Here is a 13892-nt window from a genome sequence, read left to right as displayed (position 1 = left end):
AATAAGTGCTACCAACTTCATACAGTTAGTTATGAAAATTTGACTCCTCCACAGAAGCGTTGTCTGTTGTGCAGAAGTTTATTACCTCCACACAATGAAATTCCAACATCGTCTAAGCATGTCATTTGAAATCTATGTGTCATTAAATATAAGAAACTTTAGGTCCATACTAAGAGCCATATTCATAACCTATAGGGGAATAGAGATAAGGTATCACGGGGAGTGAAAATCCAGGGTCAATAAATGTGCCAGAACCAAATGACACTTCAAACGAAATAGTATACAATAGGTACCGCTATTAAATTATTTTTTTATAAATTGAATGTTTTCGTTCGATGCTCATTTTCACCTCTGCACATCGAATGTCACGCCCCTACACCTGCGGTAGTCTTCCAACCGCTTATAGCGAGGTGCGGCACCACCGAACACTTTCTTTTCACCAATACTTATGTTCGTGGACTACGCCTACTTTCACTTTAACATTACTTAGCTTGTGTTTCGCAACCAAGTAAACATACAATTATCCTTTATACCAATGAAGCCCATACTCATTCATTATCCATAGCAATTATAACAAGAACAATAACAATTGCAACAGTATAAAGGGGAGGGGAAACTCCCCGTAATGTGAGTCTGCCCGAATCAATATATTATATAATCATCATTTTTACAATGTACAGACTAAGTCCTTGGGAAACCCCAAATTTACACAGCCAAATTTTCACAACTTCGGCAAACTCGGTTGCCCAGCTCGTCGGCACCTCTGCATGGTCACCGCACGACTCTCCAACCTGTCGTTCACCTCGTCGCATGTCTTCGCCGGTTCGCTCTTCGTTTGGTCGCAAACGCCCAAACCATGTATCCCTGCCCACCCGCAGTCCCGCTTGCCAACTCTTGACAAACGCCCAAATCGTGTGCACAACACGTAGTACCACCTGCCCAACTCAACGACCTCCAGTTCCAACCTCTATTTCACCTTTGTGCACACTTTCACGGTGGGCGGGCGCTCACCCGAGTTGCCAAGACACCCATGCAAAGTCGCCGCACAAACGCCTCCGCACAATCACCTCAGGCACGCCTTGCCCAACGCGTCCACCTCTCCACCAAGAGTTCTTCACCAAGTGCGACACACTAGAGGAGCGCATGAGCTATGCGCTCATCCTCCTCAAAACTACGCACAAGTGAACATACTCCAAGATAGAAGTAAGAAGTGCGAAGTTGGATGATGGAAATGAGCTCCATCGCACTCATGTATATACACTTCGCAAGTGTGGTGGTGGCTCGCCCAGCCAACCACCATATCTTCGTTTACACACCCTTCGCAACATTCAACGCCCACTTCGTAAGTCGGCCTGCCCACCATCGCAAGTCGGCTTTAAGCCAAGCGCTCCATGCTCCAATCGCCATATAAGTGCATCACACTTCTATTATTGTCGCATAAACGTCGCAAGGTTTCATCGCATTTCCTCCGCACGCATGGTTCGTCGCACTCGCCCATCGCACTATCGCACGCCCATCACGCGCTCGTGCATGGTCACCCAGCGCCCAACCGCACCGTAGCTCCGAGGACCTTACATCCTCCTCCACCTGATATAGTTGTCGTCCTCGACAACATACCATCCCGGTAGCCATCCACCAAGATCATCCATGATGTCAACTCCTCCACATACTGCAACTATCACTGCATCATATGTAGAACCACTGTCTCCACCATGTCTCGCCTCGGCAACCATCTGTCACCAAGACCACCATACCAAGGTATACACCTCATCGGTATGTCATCCATCAGATATCATCTCAATCCATGATCATCGACCCCTCTGCCACAATCTCCACTGCAACATCTCGTGTCGACCTCATCATGTGTCACCATGTGAACTGCTGCCATGATACTCCAACACAATGCTAACACATCTCTGCACATTGTCGACCCCCATGTCTGAACTAGTCGGATGGCCAGTCCAACTGTCACGCTCAATCATGAGAATGCACATCCTCATGCCACCATCGGTTGTTTCTCAAAACATCTTGTCACATCCTCAACTCGATCAAGAATCCATCTCCATACAAGTGTAAGCCATGCTCAGGTCCATGAAGTAGTCCTCATCTCATCTGCAACATGTTGTCCAAAGTAGTTGAGTCTCGGCTCAACCCATGCCCAAGTATTGCCACCAAGGCATCATCATCGTTGTAACTCCATCACTCCAAAGTGTCTCATATCGATCATCCACATCAAGTCACTCTTCCAAGCCATGCCCATACATGTACTTTGAAAGTATGCATCCCATACTGCATCAAAGTCCCTGACCTCAGCTCCTCAATGCATCAGATCCTCTAAGTCCACCATATATGAAGTCCCTAAAAGTCACAACCTCATGTCATCATGAGCTCCATAATCAGCTCACAAATCCAACCAAGTCCATGGCCTTGTTGTACAAGAGTGCACAACCTCTCCATCAACTCATAAGTAATAAGTCTCCATGTCACACTAGCAAATCCATCCACACAACATCCCTGCCTTGGCACTCTTTCTTGGATGTCCATGATACCTCTACAAGTGCTCCCACACAATGTCCCTGCATAAGACTGCCATGCTCCATGCCTCCAACCTGATGTCCATGACTAAGTTGCCCATGTAGTCCAACCAAGTAGACCCATCACAATAATCAGTCATCCTCATCCAAGTCTACAATCTTCGGTTTATTGAACTCGGTCACCCAACCATATCATCATGTCATGAGTCCCTCCATCATAGCTCCTCCACCAAAGTGTCCACCAAGACTATCTCTTGGTCTCGGCCATGAGAAGTCCACCCAAGTATCATCATGCCTCAAGTGTGTGCCCTCCTCAATATGTCCATGAGTCATGCCGGGCACTTAGCCAATCTTCCATATGGCTAAAGCATGACCCATTCCTCCACAACGATCATCATGTTCCTCCCTTGTCAAGGGCCTTTGTACCTTCTACCATAAGGTCACAAACAACCCCAACAAGTCCTGCAACAATCAACAATCCTTGCCTTCCATCATCATCATGAGGCTCTTCCTCATTCATCCATGTCTGCAAACTGCACGATCCTGGTCCAACTTGATCAATCTCAAGTTCATCCTCCATCATGGTCATGTCTGCAACATCTTCAACTGTCATGGCTTCCTCTTCCTTGTTAGCACAATCTGCAACTTCATCTTGCTCCATTGTCCAACCAAGTTGAAGAAGCTCTTCTTCAATATTCCTTTCCAAGACTTCAAGTTCCTTTCGGATCCGGGGCTTCTCTTCCTTCAACCTCTTCAACCTGTATAAGGTAAGCAAGAGCTTCCCTTCACCTTCTCCCAAACTTGCCATGCCTTGTCGTTCAGCTTGGTCCAAGCACTAAGCTTCACCCCTGCTAAATCTATTTCCACTGTCATGAGCAACCCTGCTCAAACCGAGTGTTGAAACTACCTTCAAATGCTTCAAAACCTGAACCTTGTTCAAGCCTCAATATCACCTGTCATCAACTTCCAAGTGTATGCACACTTGCTTCACCCAGCTTCCTGCAAGACTTCTCCAAGTCTTCAGACCTGCTCTGATAAGCTCTTCACCAAGCTCTGATACCAACTGTCACGCCCCTACACCTGCGGTAGTCTTCCAACCGCTTATAGCGAGGTGCGACACCACCGAACACTTTCTTTTCACCAATACTTATGTTCGTGGACTACGCCTACTTTCACTTTAACATTACTTAGCTTGTGTTTCGCAACCAAGTAAACATGCATTTATCCTTTATACCAATGAAGCCCATACTCATTCATTATCCATAGCAATTATAACAAGAACAATAACAATTGCAACAGTATAAAGGGGAGGGGAAATCCCCGTAATGTGAGTCTGCCCGAATCAATATATTATATAATCATCATTTTTACAATGTATAGACTGAGTCCTTGGGAAACCCCAAATTTACACTTAGCCAAATTTTCACAACTTCAGCAAACTCAGTTGCCCAGCTCGTCGACACCTCCGCATGGTCGCCGCACGACTCTCCAACCTGTCGTTCACCTCGTCGCACGTCTTCGCCGGTTCGCTCTTCGTTTGGTCGCAAACGCCCAAACCGTGTATCCCTGCCCACACGCAGTCCCGCTTGCCAACTCTTGACAAACACCCAAATCGTGTGCACAACACGTAGTACCGCCTGCCCAACTCAACGACCTCCGGTTCCAACCTCTGTTTCACCTTCGTGCACACTTGCACAGTGGGCGGGCGCTCACCCGAGTCGCCAAGACACCCACGCCAAGTCGCCGCACAAACGCCTCCGCACAATCACCTCGGGCACGCCTTGCCCAACGCGTCCACCTCTCCACCAAGAGTTCTTCACCAAGTGCGACACACTAGAGGAGCGCATGAGCTATGCGCTCATCCTCCTCAAAACTGCGCACAAGTGAACCTACTCCAAGATAGAAGTAAGAAGTGTGAAGTTGGATGATGGAAATGAGCTCCATCGCACTCATGTATATACACTTCGCAAGTGTGGTGGTGGCTCGCCCAGCCGACCACCATATCTTCATTTACACACCCCTTCGCAACGTTCAACGCCCACTTTCTAAGTCGGCCTGCCCACCATCGCAAGTCGGCTTTAAGCCAAGCGCTCCACGCTCCAATCGCCATATAAGTGCATCGCACTTCTATTATTGTCGCATAAACGTCGCAAGGTTTCGTCGCATTTCCTCCGCACGCATGGTTCGTCGCACCCGCCTGTTGCACTATCGCACGCCCGTTGCGTGTCCACGCACGGTCACCCAGCGCCCAACCGCACCGCAACTCCGAGGACCTTACATCGAAGGTGTGGAGGATGGTTCATATTTAACACAACCGATCCTCCGCACACAAATTACAAAGTTTCACCGATGGCGTTCAAACGAAATAGTATAGAATACACACCGCTATTAAATTAAATTTTTATACATTGAATGTTTTCGGTCAATGCATAATTGTTGTGTGAAGGATAGGCTGTGCAGAGGAAGTTATGCGGAAAATGTTGGTGCAGAGGAACCATGCGCAGAGACATAAATACTCATGCCATCAATTAATTAATTAATGATAGAGGCAGGGACTATGCTTCTTTGCAACTATTACCCTTGTTGTTATTACATATTTTGTGAAAGAATATAAGAGATTTAACCTTGATGTTTGATCAAATTTGCAAATTCATATTTAAGATGATGTTAGTGCTCACTGCATTGTATTGTGTGGGAATCAAGGTTTCAGAGTTTGGAATCTAATAGTGAAATTTTAAATCCTTAAAAGAAATAACATCACATGTCATCCACTTTGATTTTGCATCGCATGGTAGAGTGGTAGAAGGTTGGGATGTGTTTACTTTCTAAAAAAAAAATTGTTTTTATTATTTTTTATCCAAATTCTTTGGTTTCATGCATTGATCTTCTTTAGTACTATTTCAAACTTAATCTTTATCATTGATGCTTTTATTCATTGTTGATGCTTCTATTTCCTTAGTAAAGAAAACCATAGTATTGTTAAAGTAATTTCACTTTGTAAACTCTTTTTTTCATGGTAAAGCTAAAAAATTGTCTTTAAACCTTAGTTAGAAGCTTGTTGATGCTCTTTCTTCCATTTTAAAGGGATGTCAAAGGCATACCATACTAAACCAGGAAGAACATGAAAATCAATGCCTTTTCTTCAATTGTCATTCTCACATTTATATGAAAATCAATACTTTCTTTATATCTCAATTTAGGCTTTTGTGATCCATAATTATGATTGTTGGGGCATCTTTCAGTACTAATCACATCTAGAGTATTTTGTCTATGTGTTTCGAACCAACCAGTGTGATTTATCATCATGACCAAATGTAGAGTTAGATCTAAGCAACCGAATAAATAGTGATAGCGGTGGAAAGAGCTGATAATTCGACCGTTAGATTATAACGACTAGCTTTGACCCACAATATAAATTATTAATAAAAGATTAGGACTCTAACTAATTTATAACTAAATTCATATAAAAATATATTTATTAAATCAAAATATTACCCTATAAGGTTACAAATAAATATATGATGACTCTCCCCAATAACTAATTACGTAACAAATTTTTACTAATAAAAAACTAAGTTATTTATTATATATTAAGTTATGCCTCACTAAAATGCTATGACCAACTAAATAAATAAACAAACTTATGGTTATTGGCCCAATAAAACAACTTTGAATAATAAAATGAATAAAGGTAAGGTTTAATAATTTATTTTCTGACTAAATAAATAAGAAAAATTACGTAATCAAAATCAATTTTAGAAAACCATTCTAAAAGATTAGGTAAAGAGAATTAAAAAATTAAAACTAAAACAAAATTAGAAAATTAAAAAATTATTAATAATAATAAATATAACCGACATAAATAGATAAATGGAAAGCATTTAAAAAAAATTGGGTAACTAGATTAATATTTTTTTAAAGAAAAGTATAAAGCTTCTAATAAAATTTAATAAGTAAAAATGAAAATAATAATAATACTTAATAAAAGAAAAAAGGAAAAATAAATAAATGGAACGAAAGAGAGTTAAATAAAAAGATTAAAACTAGGAGGATAGGACAAAGACCCTACAACTATTAATCTTTCAACCATCATTTGGTTTTAGATTATTTGGTCTTGTTCAAATTACTATGCTTCTTTTCGATTTCTATAGATTACGTAAACTCACAGTGATGGAAATGGTCAATTTTAGCAATGACTTGAGTGTCCTCAATGCAAATATGATGTTTCCTATTTTCTGCATGTTTTGTCAAAGTCGATGAACGGGTTCTCCCATGTTTTATATCTACTGCATGTTCCTGAATCCTTTGATTTATAGAGTGGCTAGTTTTACTCACTTGGGGAGTCCCACAAGAACAAGGGATGAGATAAACACCTTTCATATTCTTGAGATCCACATAATCTTTCACCAACTTTGTAAAACTCTTAACGATATTAAAAAGTCTAAAAATAAAAAATACTTTATGCTTCCTTAAAATTCTAACAATTCTATCCATAATCCCTTGAATAAGTAAAAAATGCACTCCTAAAAACCCATCTCTTCCCTCGATTCTTCCCTATTCGAAATACGTTTCTTCATATAAATCAATACTTTCTTTAATTATTAAATCAAACTTAATATTCGTATTTTGTTAAAGTAATTTCACTCTTTAATTATTAAATCAAACTTAATATTCGTATTTTGTTAAAGTAATTTCACTTTTTAGTCTCCTCTTTTCATGATAAAGATAAAAATGGACTTTAACCGTCGGTTAGAAACTGGATACTTTTCTTCTGGGTGATGCATACATACCATTCTAAACAAAGAAAAACATAAAATCGATACTTGTTCTTCGATTATTATTCTCACATTTATGTTAAAAGGAATGTTCAAAAAAAAAACATTAATTATTTGAAACTTGAAATTTTTTCTTTCGCTTATCCATTTGGGCATTTTGCATCCCATTTCTCATTTTAGCTAACGCAAATTTAAGAACATACCAACATACCAATCTCTTAGTATATACACACATATTCTCAAACATAAAACCTATAAATTAAAGCCTTCTGTCCAAATACGGAAAGGTCTATAATACTCAAGGTTATTAAACTAGCTTCTATTAATATAATCTCAAGACAAGTCTATAATTCTCAAGCTTATTAAGCTAGATTCTATTAATATAATCTCAAGACTTTGATGTGTACTTACATCATCATGTGTAAATAAAGTTTAATTTCCTGAAATTGCTATTGCCAAATGTTCATAGATTTTGGGATATTAAGCTAATTTCTATTAATATAATCACAAGACAAGTCTATAATAATCAAGTTTATTAAGTTAGATTCTATTAATATAATTTCAAGATTTTGATGTGTAGCTACATCATCATGTGTAGATAAAGTTTAATTTCCTGAAATTGCTCTTGCGAAATGTTTATAGATTTTGGATTTGAAGTTATTTTTTAGGTGGGAGGGAAAAAAAATATTTTAATCAAATTAAAAATAAATTTAGCTCATGTTCAATGACCAACAAGTGATTTAATATAATATTTTGTAAGAAAAGCAATATTATTAAATAAAGTTATATTTTAAAATAATTTTTCGTCTAATTTGGTCCAAAGTTTTTTTTTACCAAAAAATGTTACCATTGTAATGTTCAAATCATTTTTTATGAAAGAAATTGATTCAACACTATTAAAATTTTATTTCTATGAAAAGAATAAATTCAACACCATTAAAAATTTAAGACACCCAAAAGCCTTGATTTTAAAAAAAAAGGGCCAAATTTTCTCAAAATCATACTAGAATTTTTATTATTTCCCTAACAAAATTATACTATTTCCCTAACAAAATTATACTGTTTAAACTATCTATTATAATTTTACTCTTTATATTTATATAAACAATTTTATACATTAAAAATAATTAAACAAAGTAATTATTTTAACCTATATAGACACATTATATATATAGACACACACTTGAATTCATTTGAAAAAAAGACACATTTGAATGGTTCACATGTAAATTCATTCATCGAATATCCACAAAAGTTTTGCACAATTCCTTCAGTGATGCACGGTTTACTTTGAATCAAATTCTAATAAATATTACAAAGACCAAAGTGTACTTAATTTTGAAAACAATTCCATGGGTGAGCTTTAGAAATCTGAACACTTATGGTGATTGTGCAGGCTATCTTGAAATCTGTATACACGTGATGATGTCAGATATTTTGGTTTTCTCTATCAAATCTTTATAATTTTAGATGATGAATATTTAAAATATATTAAAAAAAAAAATTAGATTAAGATTTTGATTATTTAAAATGTATTTTAAAATATATAAATAAATATTTTTTTAATTAGGCATGAAACATATAAATTATTTATATTATATTTTTTAAATTTATAATTAAAAAATCTAAATTTAAAATAAAATATACTAAAAATATATTATTAACATTTAACCATGGGTTGGAATGTAATTGGCTAAAAGACATCTGGTTATAGGTTTGGAGTATGCTCAAAAACTGTTTTTACTTTGTTAAGAGGTTTTCTTCTAGGATATAAAAAAAGAATTCACTGCCAAAAACACAGAAGCATCTGGCCGGATAAAACCCTACCCCTTACAAACCACCAGCAAATTATTTCAAATGACGTAATTTTTCTTGAATAATAATGATAAACCAAATTAGGACAAAACAATCTAAATTTTTCTTAAAAAAAAAAAAAAAAATTATAAGATCTGGTATTACCCCTCCCCGCAACAAAGACTTTCCATGTCCGATTTATCAAGCCGATCGTTGAACAGGCTCGCCTCCAACCGACACCTTTCGCGAATCGATCCCACCACTAACCCCAACGAACAAAGATGTCTGTGAACGACCCATTGAGAGTCAACAACGCCCATTCTCTCGTACGCGGCCACGTCTCCGCCCACGCATCGGTGGAAATTAAAATCCAAACCCCATGCGTGCACCAGGTCGTTCTGGATCATCTTCCACACACACTTCCACGCCTCCCGGGAAAAAACCGGCGCCATCAACTCCACGAACGCCGCGCACGGCGGCAGCAGCGGGCTCCGGCACGGCCCGCCACCAAATAACTTCTGGTCGTACGCCACCTCCGACACCTGGTGGATCTCCACATCCCGCCGCCGCCTCGTCAGCCTCCAAGTCAGACCATTGCTAGCAGGGTCCATCGCAGGCTGCGAGATCTCCAAACCATGCCGCTCTACAACCTTCACGTACTCCTCGGCGTCGAAATTCTCCACCCCGAGGTCCTCGTCCCAAATGAAAATATAATCGTACGGCGCCACCACGTCCTGGTGGAGGAACCGCTTGGCGAACCACCACTTGGTCTGTTCGCGGCCGGTCACATGGATGGCCCGCCTCGACCATTCGAATTCGTCCCAGTCGCTGGCGTTCCCGTCGTAGTGGAAGAGCATCACCGTGAAATTCTCCGAAAATTTCTCAACGGCTCTGTCAACAATATTCTTCTGCTGCACGCCAACCGTGAATGTGACCAGATATCTGGGCTTCCGCGGCTGATCCTCGCTCGGGTTTCCCCACAGCCTGCGCATGTACAGATCCGTTTGGGGAACTGAAATGCCTGGAGGCAGAGAAACCGTCTGTAATTTACCGCTGCTGCCATTATTAGCCATGGCTAAAGATCCAATAGTGGCGTTGCAGCGGCCACAAACGCAATTTCTATTTGGTTGCAGAGAATGGTATGGAGTAAAATAGGCGGGCTCTGAAAATAGACCTATCTGGTTCAAACGGGGATTTTGAATGCTCATAAAGTATCCAAAAACAAATCCAAGAACTATGTACCCGAAGGAACTCATGGCGGTCTCCTCGAATTGCGCTACAGGAGATTTTTGCTGTTAACTTTAACGATCATTTCGTCCTCCTAAAACCAGGCAGGGCAACTAGGATGACTGACTGCCTGCCTGCACGCTCGAGAATCCCACTCTGGCAATATACTTTTCTGATATTGGGAATTGGTTCTCAGGAGTGAATAGCAGTTGCGAGATTTAAAGATTCATATCATGTCGATACTGGTGAGAATATTTATCCTCTTACCAAGGTTCATTCAGAGTTGCTCATCGACCAAAATTAGTATTTTATGTTTAAACTATGGATGGCATGAAAGACAAATGCTTCTGTTCGAGAGTCGTTCATCAACACGCAAACTTCATCATCCTTTAGTCTCACTATTATTACTTTAAAAGGTTGATGGGACAGCCTTTAAAACAATTTTAATAAATTATAGGTCACTCTATGATTTGATTTTTGTTTTTAATTATTAATTATTAACTTATTCACTAATTATTAATGATGAGATATTATTTTTAAATATAATTAAATGAAAAGCATGCATTTGCTTTTAAACTCTCTACTGGTTTTATTTGATTTTCAAAATATTTATTACATTTTTTAAAATTTCAATTTACGAAAACTCGCGAGCATTTTTCATTCTCTTATTTTAATATAAAAATAAAATGTTAAAACTTTTAATTAATCTTTTAAAGTCTAATTAAAAATTATATAAATTTTAATAAATATTTATCATCATTTAAAAACATCATGATTTATTAATAATTTATAAAAAATAATACTCATGATTTATGTTGACACCTAATCTTCATGATTGGGGAATTTGTAAAATAAATAAATCAGGAATGTGAACAGTCATCGGAAGATGAACTGAACAATCACTCCTAATGTATAAAACAATAACATACCTATGGAATAAACACCAATCAGTTTTTCTGCCCTTGGAGAGTTACTGCCTGGCCTGACATGGTATCAGAGCCAGCTCCTTTCTTTAGCTCTTGTGCCTTGTAACTCCCTTGTCTGACTGAATACCTGCGCTCTGCTCCATATTCCATTACCTGCGCCCTGCTCCATACAGTACGCTGCCCATATATTCGTTGGTGTCAGTTGCCTGACATTTTCTCTCAATAAACCGCCCTCCAACCGTTATGCTTGGTAAATATCGCTAGCTGGCCTCCCTTCATACACTGCTGCTCTTTCCACGCTGATCACCAAACCAAAAAAAAAAACCTATGCTGCTGCTCTTCCCATAACTGTCACCACACTGTTGTATCAGCGCTCCATTGCCAGACCTGTTGCACGCCAGCCGGCCTCCCTTTCGGATGTTGTCGGCTTTAGCTAGCATGCCCACAGAGATTTGCACCCATTCAGACACATTATGATGAGAAGACACAGGGAAACCTGCTACGAGCCTAAGCAGCATTGAAAATGCCAATTCCGAATTTATGATGGTGGTTTTGCCTTCAATGGCTGAACTGAATTGACAGAGATTATTCAATAGGTTTGATTCATCCAAATCAGTGAGTATTGAGATATAGGCGAAGGGAAGGTTGTCGCTGTTGGTGTCCACGCTCAATCTTTGTATGAAATCCTTGAAGACTCGTGCTTTTCACAGAGCAGGTTCATGGAACCAGTGCGTATCATGATCGCATCAATATAAAGGCCGAGACTGATTTGTACCTCCGCATATTGTGGGAACGCCATTGTTGTGTGGCTAAACGAGATAAGGCGCATCCAAAGAGGCCGAGCTCCCGAAGGAAGAAGCACTGCCACTGCACAATATTAAGAGATCACGCACCGCTGCTCCTCAGAGAAATCATCACGCCTGCGTGCTTCATTGTTTGGTAATGTAATATGTAATATTTTGTAATGGGCGTATATTACATGTGAAATGTAATGGGCATATATTACATTTAAAGGGTTGAAGTAATATGTAAAGCGTTGAAGTAATATGTAATATTTTGTAATGGACATATATTACATTTAAAAGGTTGAAGTGATATGTAATACGTAATATTTGAAATGCTGGATGCTTTTTATATCAAACATTGGAGGGATTTGAAGAAAATAAATTTGGAGAAAATATGTTGCATAAAGTTGTAGCTTGAAGTATTGACGTACATATTGGTATATGAGGAAGAGATTTGAAATCTTTTGAGAATGCCCTTTTGAGTACACTTTCACTGTATATCAGCAGAAGTATTTTTTCTATCAACAGAAGTATTTTTTTTACAGAATGCATTCAATCATCTCTATAGTAGGAATAGTTCTCACTGGCAAGGAGAACTATCCTGAATGGTCCCGAATGATAAAACACACCCTCATCTTCAATGAGTTGTGGAAGGGAGTGTGTGTCGGAGAAGGAGACAATGACCCAGTATAGCCTACATCAGACAAAGAGCTCGTCATTTGGGATAACAAGAACAACAAAGCATATGCATTAAGCGCAGCATCTGTAAATGAAGAAGTAAGTCGCCATATTTCATCATATTCAACTGCCTTTGAAGCTTTACAAAAGCTCAAAGAACTCTATGACTCACATTCTGCAGTTGAAGTTGTTCAGCTCATGATTAAACTCTTCACTCTTGAACTGAAAAATAATGATCCACTTGCTCTTGCATCTGAAGTAAAATCCATAATGCATGATATCAAATCCACTAAGGTTGAGCTGGATATCCCTCTTATTGCTTTTCTCAAGGCACTCTATCCTACCTACTCCAATTATCTTGAGTCTTTACAAGCAAATGGAAATCTTAAAGATATAACCTTTGACTCTCTTGTGAAAAAGTTTGTTGAAAGAGAGAAAGCCTTTGGAAAGAAGACAGTCCCTGAATCTTCTGAAGAGACTATGTGTCTTGCTCATAAAGAAAAGCATCCTGCTCAAGATTCTACAAGAGGAAGAGGTGGTCGAAGAGGAAGAGGAAGATACTTCAGAGGCAGGGGGGCAGACATTCTCAAGGAGAAAAAGCAGATCTGCATTGCATTCGCTGCAAACGAAATGGATCACATGATGCTTCTACATGCAAGCTACCATGGGACAAAATTGAGTAGAAAAGAAACCAACAGAAAGGTAAAACTGATGATACAGACAAAGGTAAAACACCTGAATCCGCTCACTATATTGAGGCACAATGTAACATTGGAGTAAATGAAGATTTGTTTAATGCTTCACTTGCTTCTTCGAAAAATTATTGGTTGCTTGATTCAGGAGCAATCTGTCATATGACTCATAGGAAAGATTTTTTTGAAGATTTCACTGACAATGTTGATGGAGCAGTATACTTTGCAGATCAGTCAAAAATCAAGCCACCAGGGCTTGGCACAATCAGGCTTAAACTGCCTGGTCTTCCAGACTTTCTTCTGGATCATGTTCTGTATCTCCCACGGCTCAAGAGAAACTTGTTGTCCTTGGTCCACATCCGCCAGCAAGGTCACTCCATTCATATGTTTGATGGCAAGCTTGAGGTAAGAAAAGCATCTGACCACTCACTTGTCATGAGGGGAATAGAAGAAGAAAGACTTCTCAAACTGCAAGGAACCT

At 39.0% G+C, this 13892-nt stretch overlaps 1 protein-coding gene across 1 annotated transcript; it reads right to left on the bottom strand.

Moving 5' to 3' along the window:
• Positions 1-9263: 9263 nt before the first annotated feature.
• LOC149188073 (uncharacterized) lies at positions 9264-10538 on the bottom strand. The gene has a single exon (XM_089412918.1). It carries the CDS (start codon positions 10357-10359, stop codon positions 9265-9267), a length of 1095 nt encoding a protein of 364 aa, XP_089269044.1. The 5' UTR covers positions 10360-10538; the 3' UTR covers position 9264.
• Between the last annotated feature and the right edge of the window lie 3354 nt (positions 10539-13892).

This window comes from Pinus tabuliformis, chromosome 3_1 (genome assembly GCF_031772625.1).
Source record: "Pinus tabuliformis cultivar Carrire ecotype Pingquan chromosome 3_1, CPIR1, whole genome shotgun sequence".
Taxonomy (NCBI): Eukaryota; Viridiplantae; Streptophyta; class Pinopsida; order Pinales; family Pinaceae; genus Pinus; species Pinus tabuliformis.
The sequence above is the reverse complement of the archived record's forward strand: the minus strand, read 5'-3'. Positions and strand labels throughout refer to the sequence as shown.

What these genes read in the sequence shown, in the direction of transcription:
- LOC149188073 (XM_089412918.1), bottom strand. Translation starts at nt 10,359, where the DNA reads ATGAGTTCCTTCGGGTACATAGTTCTTGGATTTGTTTTTGGATACTTT.